This window comes from Magnolia sinica, chromosome 6 (assembly GCF_029962835.1).
Source record: "Magnolia sinica isolate HGM2019 chromosome 6, MsV1, whole genome shotgun sequence".
Lineage (NCBI taxonomy): Eukaryota > Viridiplantae > Streptophyta > Magnoliopsida > Magnoliales > Magnoliaceae > Magnolia > Magnolia sinica.
Window position 1 is genome coordinate 95249877 of NC_080578.1, and position 18666 is coordinate 95268542.

Here is an 18666-nt window from a genome sequence, read left to right on the forward strand (position 1 = left end):
CTGTAAAATCAATATTGAGCGGCAGATCATGGTCGAAAAGGGAAATTAGATGTATTTTAAATTAAATGAGCCAAAAGTATCCTCCTGATTTGTATCAAGTCATCTTGAATGTTGACTGAGGACAACTTTCATGGCCCTCACCATGACTTGCTACGACATTTTCTAAAACAACAATAACTTGCAGTACTTTGCAAAGAAAACAATTAAATTGTAATAAAAATAAAATAAAAACTGGAACCCTTATAATATATAAAACAGTACACACCCCTTCACACGTGTACACACATAACTAAACAATTCCAATGATATTATGGCTGTACCGTTTGAAATGGGCCCAACATGATGCATGCTTGACATCCATTCAGTCCATGCACACCATCCCCCGTAAGCCATGGGCCAATATCAGCCTGATTCATCACTCATGTGGGCCACAGCACAAGGAACAATGGGGGGAGGAGACACCCACCCTTGGGCCCAACATGTTGCGTATGTGCCACCCAGCCCATTCGTATGAAATGTCTGCCCTAGATGAAGGGATATAGCAAAAATCTGGTCATTCTGAAACTAAGGTGGGAACTAGTGCAAATCAATGGTGGCTGTCCAATCTCAACTTGCTCCTGCTAGCATGGCCCGCCTGAGTTTTAAATTGGCTAGTATTTGAGCCAATGGCCAAACAAGGGAGGGCAAGAAGAATGGTCAGAGTGGATGTCATCCAGGCATCAGTGGGCCGATTTCAAACCATTATCGCCATAAATTTCTCCCTACCTCCACGAGGGGAGAACATTTAGAGCAAACACGGAGTTATTTTCTTTAGGGCCTGTTTGAGTTGTGAATTACATCAGTAATTCAATCTAAAAGCACCATCATTGTGATTTTACAATGTTTGTTTAAATATGTAATTCAGCACATAATTCAGCGGTCAAATGTAGATGTAATAGGAGATAGGTAAAGGAATTTGTTATCATTACAATTTTTTACATTACATTGCAATGGAAATCTCCAATCTAAAAATGAGAATCAGTGTGTTTTCCCTATTGATTTGACATTTCAGTAATGTAAAAGTATCGCCTAATTGGCAATCATTGCACTTTTACCCCTCCCTCCCTCTCCAAAGGCTCACACTGATGGCGCATGCCGATACAGTCCAACCTACTATTGAATCTATTGACCATCAGCCCAACTATAACCTGATCTGGTCATGTAGGGGGAATTGCCAAGCATATTGCTAAGCATGAAGAACCCATACACATAAGAAGTCATGCTTGAGTAGATGGCTCCACAAAATAGTAGGGACCCATTGCTAAATGATTACCAACACGACTCACGTGCCAAGGTAAAAGATCTTTCATTATTTAGAATATCATGACTATCTTCATCATTACCATAAACCTAGAATCATTACCCACATTGAATCCTAGAAAAATCATCATGCGCTGTGCTATAAGAAACTATCAGCTGATAAAATAATACTGTGACTATCTTCATCATTACCATAACCGGAGAATTCATTGAAAACGCCATAAAGCATGCAAGTATGGAAGAAAAAAGTGAACCTGCTTTACTACATTTAAACCAACAGCAGGTGTGGAGATGCTTGTGAATAACATGCTTCCTTCTCCATTTTCCTGACCAGGCATAGCTGCCTTTTCCTGTCTCTTGTGAGTAACCACCAGTTGGGATGTAAATGGTTCAGTACTTCTATTTTCAACATCCGCAGGTAAATCAACAGTTCTTGAACGCAGCAGTTCTGTCAAGTGATTGAACTCAACCCTGTACAGAGCATGCAAAAGGATCAGGAGATAAAGGCGGAGATCATCTAAACCCACACAAACATGCATGTTGCACTAAAGGATTGAGAAAGAAGGCTTCAAGACAGCAAACTATGATCTAACAACTGTAAATATGAATCTTACAGTGAACACTGATAGCTTGCAGTTTTCAAATTATCAGGCATTCAGGAATAGTGAAGCTAATTGCACGAAGTACAACCAATCTGGAACTCTTCAGCACTTCAATAATAGAGAAAAAAAAAAATGCTTGTTACTGGAGGCTGGTTAAAGATCTTATAGCCCAACTTCCATCTCTTTTAGCGGAGACCATCCAGATGCAAATTCTACCACGGATGATCTTAAACAAATTAGATGTGGCTAATTGCGCATGGTTTGTTGACGCCTCTTATCCATTATCTTAATGGATAGAGCTCTCACACTTTTTTGATAAATTTGTGTGCTTTTTCTTTTCTTTTTTTTCTTTTTCTTTTTGTTGGATAGGTAATCTGGGCTTGAACTCAATAAAATTGTTGTTATTAAAAAACAAATACTAGAGGCTGAGTTCTCTGTTGATGACAAATAAGGAAGTTCTGTATCACATACACGCCATGTACTGGGCCCATGATCTGAAGATCCAGATTATTGATATGGTGGAACCACCTTGAATGGTAGGTGCCCTCCCAGAATAGACCGAGGGCTTTTTTGCTTCCTTTTTTTTTTCCTTGGTTGTCTAGTCACAGGCCAACCAACAAAGAGTTAGGTCTTCTAATTGCAGTGATTTCCAGTGTAAGGTCCATCCAAAGTAGGGCACTGTTCTATGAATTATGCAACAGAGACACAGAAAGGTAATAGAATCCCCATGACATGCTTTACCGGGTGTGTTAAAACATTAGCACCTATCAGGATTAAGGGAAAGGAAATACTTAGCTTTGAAACTACATCTCTAATATCACCACCAAAGGCGAGATGCCAAAGGATACAAAGATTCATTGGATAACCATCTGACTCTTTCAACAGAGGGCATTTACACCATTAGGAGACCACTACAGGATCTGTAAAGGATGTGGAACCTTCTCAAAGCGAGCATGACCATCAGTACAGCCAATCCTACCAGCCACTCCAAAAACGAGAATTTGATATTCAAGTAAAATCTCTAATGATGTCATGATTGGGCCTTTCAGATCAACAGTCTGGATGGCAGGCCATGAGCACTTGTACAGGTTTTGTGCATACAGAACTTCCCTATTGGACTAGAGAACTCTTGGTTCCCAGTTAATACTGTAGGAAGGATAAATAGTCTAGCCATGAAAATGTAACAGTGTCTCGGCTTCCAACAGACGAATTGAGTAATATCCAGCCAGTCCACATTGAACATCACTCCAATTATATCTGATTTAATACTTCATCCAATACTAAGTCTTCGATGGCAATTAATGTAGCCAACCAAAATTAGTTGGGATACGGCTTAGATGATGATTACGATCACATGCTAATGCAATTTCATTCCAGTAATTACAAACCTTGTAAAAGTTTTCTGCTTCAGCAGTTGCTCAAGTTCATTAATGTCGGTGCTGTCACGACTATTGCTTGGGTTTTCTCCTTCTTTGCTGCTTTGTTCCTCCACCCCAGAAGAAGGATTCTGCATGTGCAAATTAGGAAAAACGTTCAAAACAAAATAATCGACTGGAAAAGCCAGCACCCTCAAAGTTGTGTCATTTCATAATGATATGAGAATTTGTGTGGGTGGGTGGGTGGGTGGGTGGGTGTGTGTGTGCGTGAGAGAGAGAGAGAGAGAGAGAGAGAGAGAGAGATGCTTACTCATGTTTCCCTTCATGAGTAAAAGGAAAATAGCATTTAAAGCAGGTAAATGGCAAACATCATGAGGTAGTCTATATTGATGATTTTGGTGTGCACCAAGCAACAACCAGGCACCAACCAGTAAAACAGCCCACTGTTAATTTCAAAAACCAATTTAATCGCATTCCCATTAGAGAGATTACAGGACTAATGATAAAGTTCGTAGTTTGCTCATTAGGGAAGTACAAGTGCATACTAGAGTGCTAGTTGCTCGACCCTCCTGCTTTAGAAAGGTAGTACAAATGCCCCAAAGTGCTTATTGCTTGACTGGCCCTAATTTACTGGTATGGAATCAGAGAGCTAGAGCGTTGACTGGCCCTAAGTGCCCGGTATGGATCGGGACCATCATCACCATCGGATCATGACCGTGGCCACTTGCGCAGCCTGATGGATGATACATAGGATTAAGACTATCTTAGGATTTATTTCTCAGTTTGATTTACGTTTTTGAACTATTCATGAGAGTTATTATGTGGTTTTCTTTGAGTAGGGTTAATTTGATCAAAGTACATGAAATAATGACCTTTTTGTAATTTTGAAAAGTTTCTAAGAGTATATAAAGAGGGGAGAGGGGGCGTGTGACCTCTCCATGGAGGAATTTCTCTATAAAAAAAAAAAAACCAGAAGCTCTTTGTTTTCTTCTTCATGTGATGTGAAGTCATGTTCCATGCGATTTGGAATGAACATCGGTGCAATGCCCTTCATCAATCACGGGAGTGCGAAGCTTCCAACTATCGACTGTTGAATTTCTTCTCCATCCAAGGTACTGTTTTGAGATCTTCATTTCTCCCATTCCAAAACCTTTACACCCATCTAGAAATCTCTAACCTTCCCTATCTCTAGACCACCTTAGAGAACACGAACCCTAGCCGTCCAAGCCCGCATGTGTGACTGTACGGCCACACATGTGAAGCCCATGGGCTGGTCCGTACGGCCACCTCCTTTCCCCTTTGCATCTCTTTGATTCCCCATCAAAACCCTATCATCCCTCACCCTAAACCCTAACCCTAGATTCCTTAACTTCCTAATTTCCCCAAATCTTCCAAACCCCAATTCCCCTAATTCACCTCAAATCCCTAACATTCAATCTTCCAAAACCCTAATCCCTTTTGGTTAAAACCTAAATCCCTTAAGCAATTGAACCAATTAAGCCCTAATATTAACTTTTCCCCAAATTCCTTAAACCCTAGATTTACCTACATCTTAATCAAGCAAGCCCTAGGTAGTATTAGGTTTTCCCTTTTAAAATAGACTTATCCCTATGCTATTTGAATGTCCCTACATCCATTAAATCCTAGTTTTAAGTATTTAATGACCATGCAGGACATTGTCTGTTAATTTAGGCTTGAGCTATTCATAGTTTCACCTTGGGTTTTGAGTTGTGTGATGATATAGCGTGTTTTGTTATTTTTTTAATTAATTAATTTAATTTGTTTAATGATTTCCACTCATTGTTTAGCTTCATACATTGGTCCTGCACCAAATTTGGTATCAGAGCCTGGTTTACATAGGTTATTTGTGTCACACCTAGGTTAGAGTCACTTCTAGGTTGGAACTTACATCTAGGGCTACTAGAGCATCCATTGCATATAGAATTTAGGAACATATTGCTGATTTTTTTATTTCTAATTTGGAGTGTCCCATATCTGAATTTTCAGTTACCGTTTTCCAATAATACCATTGCTGAATTTTCAGCTTGGTAATCTCAGGTTGTCACCTTGCTGAATTTTTAATTAGTAATTTTCATATTACACTCTTGCTAGAGCTGGGCACGGGGCGAGTTGACTCGGCAAACTCAACTCGTCCAACTCGTTTAGACCCGACTCAACCCGAACTGAGAAGGTGAGTCGATCTGAACCGAGTAGACTTCGCCCAATCCGAAGTCAAACCGAGTCAAGTCCGATTCACCAGTAACACGACCCGACCCGAAATCCAACTCGGTACTGACTCAACTCAATCTAAAACCCGACTCGACTCAGGTTCAGATGGTATATATATTAAAAAAGAAAAACAAAAACTAATCTAACCTACACGCCACACCTGACCAGACCACTCCCTCCATCCTCTCCCAAGCCCGACAACCACCCTCCTCTCTCTCCTCCACTCCCTCATCTCCCACACCCGACGTTCCTGACTCGACAGCCACCAGCTTGATAACTCGGCCGCTCGTCTCGACTAAGCAGCTCAGCCGCACCCACCCAGCCCACCCGCTCACCACCAATTCTCGACAGCCACCCAGCTCTCCAAATCAACTAAACAAGGTAATTTTGTGTTCGAGAGGACTTCCATTTTATGATTTTCATCTATTCTTGTGAAATACATCATGCTAAGGTATTTTAATATGGGGTTTTTTTGAAATTGAAGTCGGGGAGGATTGAATGGACAAATTGGAATGGGTCGGGTGCTTGTATTTGCTCTGGGCTGGCTCGGGTGCATCCAAGCTAGTTGTGGTGTGGCCGGGTTGGCTAGGGCTGAGCCATTTCTAAAACCTAAACCATAAACCCAAGCCCTAAACCCTAAACCCTAACCTCTAAAAAAAAGGTCAACTCAACCCAACTCGGTGCTGACTCGACCCGACTCGATCCATGTGACCGGGTCACACTCGGTCCGGGTTAGTCCAAGCCAGACCCAAACTCAGATCGAGTCAGACATGCTGGACTCAGTACCGAGTCAGGTTGAGTTTGGGTCAAGTCTATTTCAAAACTGTATCAGGTCGGGCTAGCCCTAACTCAGTCCAACTCAACTCGATGCCCAGCTCTAACTCTTGCTGAATTTTCAGTTGGTAATCTCAAATTGTCCTCTTGCTGAATTTTTCAGGGTAGTATTTTCAAGTTAACAGCTTATTGAATTGTCATATTTGTCTCTAATGTGTTCAATTTGGTGTCTAGGTTAGTCTCTGTCTTTGCCATAACATTAGGGATGTACACGAACCAAGCTATCTCGATTAGCTCGCTCAACTCGACTCGAAAAAGCTCGATTTGACTCGGTTCGAAGCTGAGTTCGAGCCGAGTTGAGCTGATTTTTTGAGCTCGAAAATGAGTTCGAGCCGAGTTCGAGAAGGCCCCAGCTCGACTCGACTCGACTCGAATCGAATCCAACTCGAATCTAGCTCAAATCCAACTCGAATCGAACTAGTTGGGTGACTCGGTTACTTTGCCATTGATGTTGCTCACCAAATGTTTGATAAAATGACTCAACGAAATGTGACTGGTGGCAAGGAAGGTATGTACATGAAACAAATACCTTTTTTTCTCTTCTTTTTTTTTGTTTTTTGTTTTTTGTTTTTATGTTATTTAAAAGGTGATTGAGAAAATACCTGTAAAACCATTGCCTCTATTTGTAAAACAATGGGATTTTGAAGTTGCAGTTAAGGTGTTTGTGGAAATGCCTCAATGGCGAACTCGGCTCAATCTTGGCTCGAACTCGACCCGAGCTGGCCCGAGCTGCTGACCGAACCGAGCCCAACTGGCCAGTCAAGCTCGAGGACCGAGCCGAGTTCGAGCTAAGGTCGGCCACTGTTCGAGCCGAGTCGAGCTGAGGCCAGCTTGACACGATTCGACTCGATGTACACCCCTGCATAGCATCACCCTAGCATTAGGTCTCCCTTTAGAGTTTCCTTGTGTATGCCCACTCGTTCTAGACATGGTTTTGGCCTACCAATGTTGTCATGTGGACTGCATATGCGCACATGCATATGCAGATCGCATATGCGATCATGGCACATATCCAATCACATATGTGGCATATGTTGTATGTGATGCAAAAAAATGTGATCGCATATCGGCCATGGCACATTATACTTTTATTTTTTGCAAAAAAAAAAAACCTTTTGCCAATAAAATAGCTTCCAAACCTCCTCCATTTGCAATATTATCACCGCAAAACTCTCTCACTCTCTTCTTCTCTTACATTTCTTAATTCAAAGTGGTCATAATCTCTCTCTTACATTTCCTACTTCCAAGCGGTCTTAATCTCTCTCTCTCTCCCCCTACATTCCCTCTCTCTTAGAAGTTGGAAGATCAAGATTCAAGCACTTTCAAGTTTCAAGGAAGATAGCTTGTTAATTTTCTACAATAATAAATAGATAGCTTATTGATTTTGTTGTTACTTCTTACTTGTTAACTATTAAATATATTGTTGAATGTTTATGACTTAATTCATTGTTTAATTGATCTTAATTCAATCAAATGTAGTTTAAATGTAGTTTAAATATGTAAAATTAGTTATCTATTAACTTAGGAAAGTTCCCCTTAGTTTCTTAGATTTTTTTTACATTTTTTTATTTTTTTCATATTTTTCAATTTTTTTAATTTTTCAAAAGTTAAAAAATAAAAACAAAAATATGCGGTCGCATGTGCGATTGTGCGATCGCATATGCAATCGCACATTATCACATATGCGATTCGACAACATTGTGGCCTACACCCCACTATGAATATAAAATAGGTTGTCGAGGCCCTTAACGCTATCAACAATAATTTGACGACCATTGAAGCACACAATAGGACCACTGCTACTCAATTGACTGTGACCAATGCACGTGTCAATCAGCTTGAAGCCTCCCTTAAGATGAACCCCAACATTAGGGAAGACGTTCAATCTCAAGCTTGCGATCAAGTTGATACGTGAAGACGTGGTCGTGGCCAAGGTGTTGGCTATGGTAGAGCACAAGTGCAACCACAATATGAAGACTGTCATGACCCAGATACACAAGCCATGAAGACTGTGAAGGTTGAGGCTCCCAGATTTGATGGTCGCTTGGATCCCAAGGTATTCCTTGATTTGATAGCAAACATGGACCATTATTTTGAGTGGTATGATATGTCTAACGTCCTCCGACGTATAAGGTTTGCCAAGATGAAGTTGGTGGACCAAGCCAAACTTTTTTGGACCAACATGAAGCATAAGATTGAAAGGACTGGAGATCCCCCAATTCTACACTAGGTTGAGATGAAAGAAATACTCAAGGAAAAGTATATCCCTCTCTCTTACCGCCAAAGGCTCCTAGACCAGTGACAGTCTTTGCGCCAGGGATCCCTGATTGTGTCAGATTGCATCACCAAGTTCGAAAAATGCATGAAGCGATGTGACCTTGAGGAGGACCCGATGATCACGCTGTACAAATGTGATCTCCACTACCACTTATCCCGTTTAGGTTTGAAACCCAAGCGTCAACCTCAGTCTTTTAGAGTTTATTGGGTTGACGCATCTTCCATGCCCGTCACCCAACGATGTCTTGTGCCTGTTCATTTCAAGTCTTATGCATATTCACTGTGATGTGATGTCATGCCCATGAATGTCGAACACATCATTTTGGGGCGGCCTTGGTTATTTGACCGCGGTGTGATGATATATGATTGTTTGAATGTGTGTTGACTCATGCACTGGGGCAAGAAGATCACCTCAATTCATCCCCCACCAAAAAGCAATGCAGAGAGTAAAGTTGAAGGGAAGACGAATAACCCAAGGGATACAAGGAAATCCCAACCTAAGTCTCACCATGTTATAAACGCTAAGGAGTTTGAGCGAGAGTCTAAGGTGGATTAGACGATATACGCCATAGTGTCTAGGGAAGTTACACACGAGGTTAGTATAGAGGGACCCCCGGAGGTGAATCCGATACTGGATGAGTTTCACGATGTATTCCCATGGGACTTACCGAATGAGCTTCCACCCATGAGGGAGATCTAGCATACCATTGATCTTGTCCCTGGGGCGACTCTACCAAACCTACCTCATTATCAAATGAACCCTACAAAGTATGCGAAGTTGAAGAAACAAGTAGATGAGCTCCTTAGGAAGGGTTTCATTCAAGAGAGTTTGAGTATGTGTGTCGTGTCAACGCTTCTTACACCCAAGAAAAACAACACATAGCGCATGTGTGTGGATAATATAGCCATCAATAAGATCACGGTCAAGTACCGGTTTCCCATACCGCGTCTTGATGATATGTTAAACATGATGGCAGGTGCCACCATTTTTTCAAAAAATGATCTCAAGAGCGGGTATCATCAGATACGTATACGCTCAGGAGACGAACGAAAGACAGCCTTCAAGACAAAGGACGAGATGTACGAATGGGTAGTCATGCCCTTTGGCTTGACTAATGTCCTGAGCATATTTATGAGAGTGATGCCCATACGGCCACACATGTGAGGCCCACGGGTTGGTTTGTACGGCCACCACCTTTCCCCTTTGCATCTCTTTGACTCCCCATCAAAACCCTATAGTATCGTCCCTCACCCTAAACCCTAACACTAACCCTAGATTCCTTAACTTCCCAATTTCCTCAAATCTTCCAAACCCTAATTCCCTTAATTCACCTCAAACCCCTAACATTCAATCATCCAAAACCCTAAACATATAAGCCATACTATGAAAGTGATTGAGCAAAGATTAAAGCATGAGACAAATGTATCAAATAATCAGTTTGGTTTCATGCCTGGGATGTATATCATTGAAGCTAGTTTCTTACTTTCTTTCTTTTTTCTGTTTTTCTTTTTTTTTCTTTTCTTTTTTTCTTTTTTTTTGAAGGGTCTGAAGCAATTTTCTTACTTAAACAATTGATGGAAAAACAAAGGGAGAGGAGGAAGGATCTCTCCACACGGTCTTTATTGACTTATAGAAAGCATTGGATCCTTGGAGTTAATTTGGAAGGTGTTAGGAAAGAAAGTAGTTTCAAGAGACGAATGTTTACGTGATTAAGAATATGTATGAGGGAGCAGTAACAAATGTGAGGACCACTAGAGGAAAGATGAGTTCCCAATTATTGTAGGTTGGTCGCCATTCAACCCGTACCATTTCACATTAGTTATGGACGAGCTAACGAGGCATTATGTTGCTTGTAGATGACAGTTTTGATTGACAAGACAAGGGGGGGCATAAACACAATGCTAAATTTATAAAGGGATGCTTTAGAATCTAAAGGATTTAAAATTAGCGGGACTAAAACAGAGTATACAGATTGCAATTTTAGAAACAATGAGAGTGGAAAGAAAGAGTTAGTTAAGATTTCTAACACGAAGTTGCCCAAAATGACCATTGTCAATGCCTTGGGTCTAATTCATGAGTGGAGAGATTGAGAAGGATGTTGCCTATAGAATTCAAGCTGGGTGGAAGAAATGGAGACATGCCTTTGGAGTTTTATGTGATTGTCGTGTACCACTCAAATTGAAAGGAAAATCCTATAGGGTTAGCTATAAGACCAGCCATGCTTTATGGGAAAGAATGTTAGGCAATTAAGAAACAACATATTCATAGGATGAGTATAACTGAAATGAGGATGTTGAGATGGATGAGTAGAAAGACAAGGAAGGATAATTGGAAATGAATGCAGTCAAGGGAGGTTAGGAGTAGCACTAGTGGGTAACAAGATTAGGAAGGTAGATTTGGATGGTTTGTTCATGTGCAAAGGAGACCAAGAACCATGCCAATTAGGAGCAAGGTATTCCATATCGGTAACAATGGTCGTAACAGTCACCACCGTTACCAAAACGGGTATTAATCATAACGGCCAATACGGGGGGTGTAACGACTGTTACAACCTTCGTAATGGCTGGGAAAAAAAAAAACTTGCCCGAAAAATTCGGAAAAAAAATTTAGAAAATTCAGAATAATGTAAATATTCCAAATATGTATTCGATTATTGTTTTGAACATGTTTATAGTAGCATAACAGTTCACTCTTTGGTGAAAGTGTTGTATCTGGTTGTCTGGTGAACTTATGAACATGGTTGTATCTCTAATTTTTACAATCACAATCAAGCATTAGAACTAGAAATCGAAGAAAAAGGCAAAATTAACACTTTTCGATGTCTTGAAAAAATAGCCCTTGGAGCTTCTATTCTGCCAAATCACTTCAATCTATGATTTTAATCCTAAAAACTATAATAAGAGTGTGGTCAAAATCAATTGTAGAATACTCTAGAAAAGTTTTTTTAATAAGAAAAGTGAAAATGGGAAGAAAATGGAATTTAATAGGAAAAAATGTGGTCATTTTTCGATCGTTACTGAAGTAACAGTCGTTATGCTCTATGACGGTCGATACGGTCCTAAAAAACCAACTACCCCGTTTCACATAACGGTCATGGTCGCTACCTATACATATCGGACATGGTCGTTTCCTATACGTATCAGCCATGGTTGTTACCTATACAAATCGGCCTTTACGGGTGTATCGTAATAGATACTAGTTAGGAGTGAGTTGGTCAAGTTGAAGGGTCTACAAGGGCAAGGGGAAAGCCCAAAAGGACATGGATGGTAGTAAGAAATGACTTGACAACCTATGGTCTAACTAAATTTATGGCCCTTGATAGCGTGGAATGGCAAAACAGGATTCATGTAGTCGACCCCAATTAAATAGTATAAGGCTTTGATGACGATAATGATAATGATAATGATGATGATGATGCATAGCTTTATGGTGGGAGAGTTAGGGATATCAACATTGAGAATTACAAAAACTAAAAATTTGTTTCCTTTGTCTAACATGTAGTGCAATTGGAGCACTTTTGAGCTGGTAAAAATTATTCAACTAATCTCATGCATCTCAATGTATATATGTTTAGTTATAGTGTTAATTAATTACAAATATATTTGTTCATGGCTTCATGTAAATACCATTCAAAAAAGAGAAAGTGTTTGTAAAATACAATCTTCTACTTGAAGTGTGCCATGCGAAGAAAACAAAATTAAAGGCTCAATCCAATTTATTTATCAAACATGGTCTCCGATCATCAATGGATCACTAAGGAGGATCCTACCCTTCCTACAGATGATGCCTGCATGGATATGGGTGAATATTTTGCTAAGGCGATAAAGGGGTGACGAAGGTGTAAGTTATAACTCATGACGAGACAGGTCAGCATCATCATTTTAATTTCTTGTATGTTGTAGACTTGTACTGAATACTGCAATTTAGTTATGTTAAACTGATAAGCATAAATTATTTCATGGGCGATAGAAAACTCTTGATTAGAAGTATAGAAAGCGTAAAGGAAGAGTAGGTGAAGAGGAAGAAGAATTTGTTTCAACCTTAAATTTTGGAGACGATGACACCAATATTAATACTAATGATGATGAGGATGGTGCTTCGGTCATAGATGACAAGAGCGAGGGTTGAGAAGATGATTCATAAATATTGACATTTTGTTTTCTTTTTTGAATTATACAAATAAATGCATGTCCATGGGCAAAGATTCGAGTGTTTTGAACCTGATCATAACCCAATGACACAAATATACACTTACCGATGCACCATATACAGTTGTTCAAATGATAATATGATTAGTATTATTTTTTCGTGCTCGTTCATGAGGAAAATGGATGTGTCTTTTATTTTTGTGATTTATTTACTCTCTTTTTTCCAATCATTTTTACAAAATTCAGTAAATATGATACGATTTATCTAAGATTATGATACATGATATGATAACAATTGTTAAAACATTGCTACAGCAACTCTTCAATGTTGACATGAAGAAACCCTATACCGGTTGGCAAACTAAAGGTCCATTTTCAGTAACATTCTAAATATCAGTTTTGGGGCCAATCAAACTAGCTAAAGATCAGTATGATGCAGGCCATACTGGCTGATTTTTTTCCCAAAAAATCACGAAAAAAAAAATCAGATAAAAAAAATGATAAATTTGAAAACACAAATATATATTATATATCTTTTTCCTTTTTTTCCCCTTTTTACCTTCTTTTTTTTTTTTTTTTTTGAGTTTTTGGCATGTATTTGAAGTGTAGCACACCAGCCTTGGTAAGAATGTTGCCCATCACCTCTATTGTTGAAAGTTGAGCTCTTGAGCCTTTCATTTCTAAATTTGATGTTAAAACATTTGGGAAATAGAAAATCCTTCGGTAGATCTTCAATTCTATAACATTAATGCTGCCACTGCCATAAGTTGAGGTAGTGCCACACAAAATGGGGCCAACCATGATGTATGCACAACATCCAGTGTTCGAGTTGTCGGTATCGCTACAAGTTTAGCTGGCTGGAGATAAAGATATAATATCGTTATCGCCGATAACTGGAAATGTAAGGAAAACGTAGGGAAATGGTGGAATTTTTCAATGAAATTTCAAGAGATGCCTAAATACACATATTTGCATACTTAGGAATCAAAAACTTATAAAAAGAATGCATACATAATAAGTTTTCATTTAATTAGGGCCTAAAAGCATGTGTTGTCGTAAGAAATCAGTCCAATAGTAGCACAACAATCACTCAAATCTCATTAAACCAATCAACAAGTATGATACATTCATACATTTTACAGCCATGCATAAATAAGCATATAATTTATAAACAAAATACATATGCATGATGATCCATCCATCCATCCCATCTATCCATCCAACAATCCAACCATATCATCCAATTATCCATCCAACCATCCCATCTAATAATCCAAATATTCATCTATCCATCCAACCAACCCATCCCATCCCATCCATCCATCCATCCCATCAAATCATCCGAACATCCATCTCATCCAATCATCCATCCATCCATCCCTATCCATCATCCATCCATCCAATAATCCAACCAACCAACCATCCCATCCATCCATCCATCCATGCCATCAAATCATCCAAACATCCATACATCTATCTATCCAACCACCCAATCATCCAAACATCCATCGCATCAAATCATCACACATCCATCCATCCATTCCATCTATCCATCCAACCATTTTATCATCCCATCCAATCATCCATCCACCCAACCAACCCATCCATCCTATCCAAACATCTATACACCCGTCCCATCTATCCATCCAAACACCCATCCATTCCATCTATCCATCCAACCAACCCATCCATCCCATCCAATCATCCAAACATCTGTCCATCCCATCTATCCATCCAAACATCCATCCCATCCCATCCCATTACATTCCATTCCATCCATGCATCCAACCATCTAACCATTGGCAGTGGATTAGGTGCGGCCTCGGCCTCACCTAAGATGATGGCCCCCACCTTGATTTATATATTCTATATCCATATGTTTTACAAGATCCTTTTAGGGCATGAACCCAAAATGAAGTGTATCTGATTCTCAAGTGGACCTTATGATAGGAAATAATGGCGACTGACCGTAAATGGGCCACAAAAGTTTTGGATCAAGTTGATATTTCCTTTTTCCCTTCATCCGTGTTTATGTGACTTTAGCAACAAGTTGGATGGCAAATAAACGTTATGGAAACATTAAGGTGGGCCCTAGGAAGTTTTTAATGGTATGGCATTCAATTACATGGCGTGGAACTCACACTATAAAAGTAACTTAAAAGTTACCTAAATTATTAGTTTTATTTTGATTCAAAACAGTGGTGACCCATGCTTTTAAATGGTGGAAAAATCACATTTTAGATAAACTTAAAAAATGGTCAATAAACATTACCATGGACCCTAGGAAATTTTTATTAGTGGTTGTTCAATGACCACTATTTCTTTTGGTGTGGTCCACTTGAGATTTGTATCTCCTTCATTTTTGGGGCAATTCCCTAAAACAATCTGTAAAAACAGATGGACGGCATGGATATGCAATGCATACATTGAAGTGGGCCCTACGGAATCCTACCCTAACAGTAGGTTCTAGGCTGTGAGGCAGGAGCCAATGGGATTAGGCGTGGCCATGGAATGGTGCAACACTTACGGTGGGGCCCACCTTAATGCATTTATTGTATATTCATGCCATCTATCCATTTTTACAATTCATTTTAGGATAAGAGTCAAACTGAAGTAGATTCAAATCTTAGGCAGACCATCACATAAGAAAGAGTGGTGACTGACTATTAAAACCTTTTCATGGGTCACAAAAGTTTTGGATCAACCTGATATTTGTGCTTTTCCCTTCATCCAGGTTTATGTGACCTTATCAATAGGTTGGATGACATATAAACATTAGAAAAACATTACGATGGGCCCTAAGAAGTTTTTAACGATGGAGGTTTAACAAACACCTTTTCTTAAAATAGGGTCCACCTGAGAGTTAGATCTACTTGGGCATGTATCCTAGAATGACCTAGAAAAACTTATGGAGGCATGGATTTATTAAGAATACATCAAGGTGGGCCCCACAGTGAGGGTTGCACCATCTTTAGTAAAGCCCGAGTCGCACGGAATCCACGTCCTTAAAATTTTAAGAGCTAAGAGCGAGAGAGCTTTCGTTTTTACGAAAGTCTCTCGTCTTCTCCGAAGAACCTACAATACAATGAGATTTTGATATTTTTCCATAAAAAATCTGAAAATCTCTCCAGAAATTTATCCTTTTCTTTTTCAAATCCGAACCTAAATCCCCATAAACCTCGGAGAAATCGGGTTTACTTTCAAATATTCTCTTCGAAGAAAAAAAAAAGGGGAGGGGGGTTCGTATTTCGAAAAATTCAGAGCAATCAACAGCGATTGGCCCACTAAATCCAACCGAAAGTCACTTCCGCAGATAGATCTCGAGAAAAAAAATAAGGTAAGAGAGATTTTTTCCATATATTTTTTTATATTTATTTCAATTTTTTTCCAATAATAGGGAAGAATGATCGCTATTTTTTCGATAAAATTGAAAATATTGCCTATATTTCGTTGACATTAGGAAGAGAAACGAAAATCTGAGGTTTCGGTATCGCTGGTTCAGCGACACCGATCATATCGCCGATATTATCAATTTCTCGTCGATAATGAAAACACTGACGACATCCACTCCTACCATCAGTTATGCCCTCCCATATTTAGTGGTTTTGACCCAGGCCAAAAATTAGGCCGATGTAAAACTCAAGTGGGCCATACCACAGGGAACAGTTGGGAGGGGATGCCAACCCACTAAGCTTTCCAAGTTGTTTGTGGGGCCAGCCAGACATGATGTGTTTATATGCCATCAATCCATGCATATAACGTGCCCCACCAAGATGAAGGGACATCCAGACATAAAGCACTTTCAAAACTCAGGTGTGCCACACCACATGAGTTAAGAGGAATGATGTTACATTGTTCCCTATGGTGGGGCCCACCTAAGTCACAGATTGGCCTCATTTTTCAGCTCCTGGCCAAAAACACGAGGGGTCGCAAACAATGGACACATTAGATTTCATTTACACATCACAGTGGGGCACACACAACACAAGAACCCTACCGTAACTTATGGTAGTGTCGAAACTGATATCATATCTGTATGTGCGTAACCCAGCATTCAACTATCAAGGGATGTCAAATTCAAATCGACAGACGATTTTACCTGCACCAACCATAGTTTTTTTCTTCTTCTTCAAACTTGCTGGTTTCTGCTATAAAACATAACCTTTTGAGCGAATGGTGGTATTTTTTAAGATTTCAAATAATAATTGGGCATCCAGCACGTACCCAAATGGGCACAGGCATGGATGCACATTTGAGGCCTAATATGGGAATGAGTAGTAAAGAGGTCAGGTCCTAGACTACCCATACCTAAGCTGATCAGGTTTTGGTCTTGCCATGTCCAGGTCCTTTTGGGTTCAGGTCTCTTTTTTTAAGGACCCAGACCCAAATAAGGTCAGGTCTGGGTACCCATCCGGTCTTCAAACCTTGGTTTCAAGTCAGGTTCGGGTTGGATCCAGCCCAAATAAGCACATTTACATGATTAGATCACACAAGTGTGATATGTAAACAGGCTCCCTTCATGCATGTGGCTTAGCAAACCTCATTTCATTGCTAGATTAACTGATATATATTAAATATATAATATTACCAATAAAATAACTAGACTTGACCAAACCCAAATTTAACTAGGTCCAAGATGGTGGACCCAACCCAAACCCCACTAGGCTCGACTTTTGAGTGGGTCCGAAAGATTGGACCAAGACCCATAAAAATCAGATCCAGCTAAATCAGGTACCAATGAGTCTGGCTACCCATTGACAGGCCAATTTATGAGTGGTACAGGTATGGGTACCCTAATACCCAACACACTACACCCCAGGTGGAGTCAAGCTTCTTGCCAAGAATCCCAATAGAAGGCCTAGATATGACGCTCTTGAGAGGAGAATACTCCAACGCCAATAAAGAACAAAAGAGAAGACAGAATCCCCTTGTCTTAAGCCTCTAGAAGTTCTGAAATAGACAGACAGGGCACCATTTACAAGAAAAGGGAGACGCTCTCAACATGACACATCACATATTACTTTAAGCAATTGTATCGTACTAGGCTCCTTGTGATCATTTAATATATCATAGGTAATTTAGAGCCCATGAATTCAAGGTTCTAAATTACTATAGCCTTGTGGTCTCCCCACACTAATGCAACAGAAGAAAGGATAAAGACAAACGATCAGGTACTGCCCTGAGTACCACAAGCTTACTGTACTGCACATTTTTCCCCACCAGTATTTCACATGTTAGGAGACATCCAATCCATGAAAAGCTGGGCTCATCATGAAGATCATGTAACGTGAAAATAAGGCCGATCCATTCATGAGGTAGGCCAAACCTGTATGTTGGATCTGACCGTCGGCCTTTATTCATTTTGATTGTGTGGCCTACCTGATAATTGAATCAGTCCAATTTTCATGTCAGATGATATTCATGATGACACCAACCTGCCTCAAAGCTTGGATTTCTGAACATTTGACACATTGGTAAGGGAATATGTACAGTGTGGTAGGCTTATGGTACCAGCAGCACTACCTGGTCATTTCTCAAGGAAAGCTATCCTGGTGAAAATAGATGTGCCCTTCCAGTAGCAATGAGTATCAAAAGACATACACAGGGAATGAACACACATATTACTGTTTACAAACCTACTTATAAAGGAACTTTTTTCGATGCAAACCTCTTTGGGTGGCTCATGTCTGGGTTCAAGGTTCACATCTGCACACATTTTACATTTGAATAAAAAACCATTAGAAGGAAATCCAAGCAGTATAACATACCAGAACAGCAGAATAGTTCCAGTAAAGAAACTTTAGTTATGGTACACCAGTAAATGTAACTTAGCGATGAAGAGAGGAAAACTAGACATCAGGAAGCCATCACATGTGTATTGATCAATCACAAAGCCATCC

General features: G+C 39.8%; 1 protein-coding gene across 1 annotated transcript in view; it reads right to left on the minus strand.

Annotated features, from left to right (window-relative positions):
* Positions 1-18666, minus strand: part of LOC131249146 (nuclear pore complex protein NUP1) — a 36654-nt gene that overhangs the window by 7464 nt on the left and 10524 nt on the right. The window contains exons 2-4 of the mRNA XM_058249724.1: positions 18435-18472; positions 3290-3408; positions 1554-1770 (exon numbers count right to left, since the gene is read on the minus strand). Coding sequence (XP_058105707.1) covers positions 1554-1770; positions 3290-3408; positions 18435-18472 — 374 coding nt within the window. The remainder of the gene's footprint in view (positions 1-1553; positions 1771-3289; positions 3409-18434; positions 18473-18666) is intronic.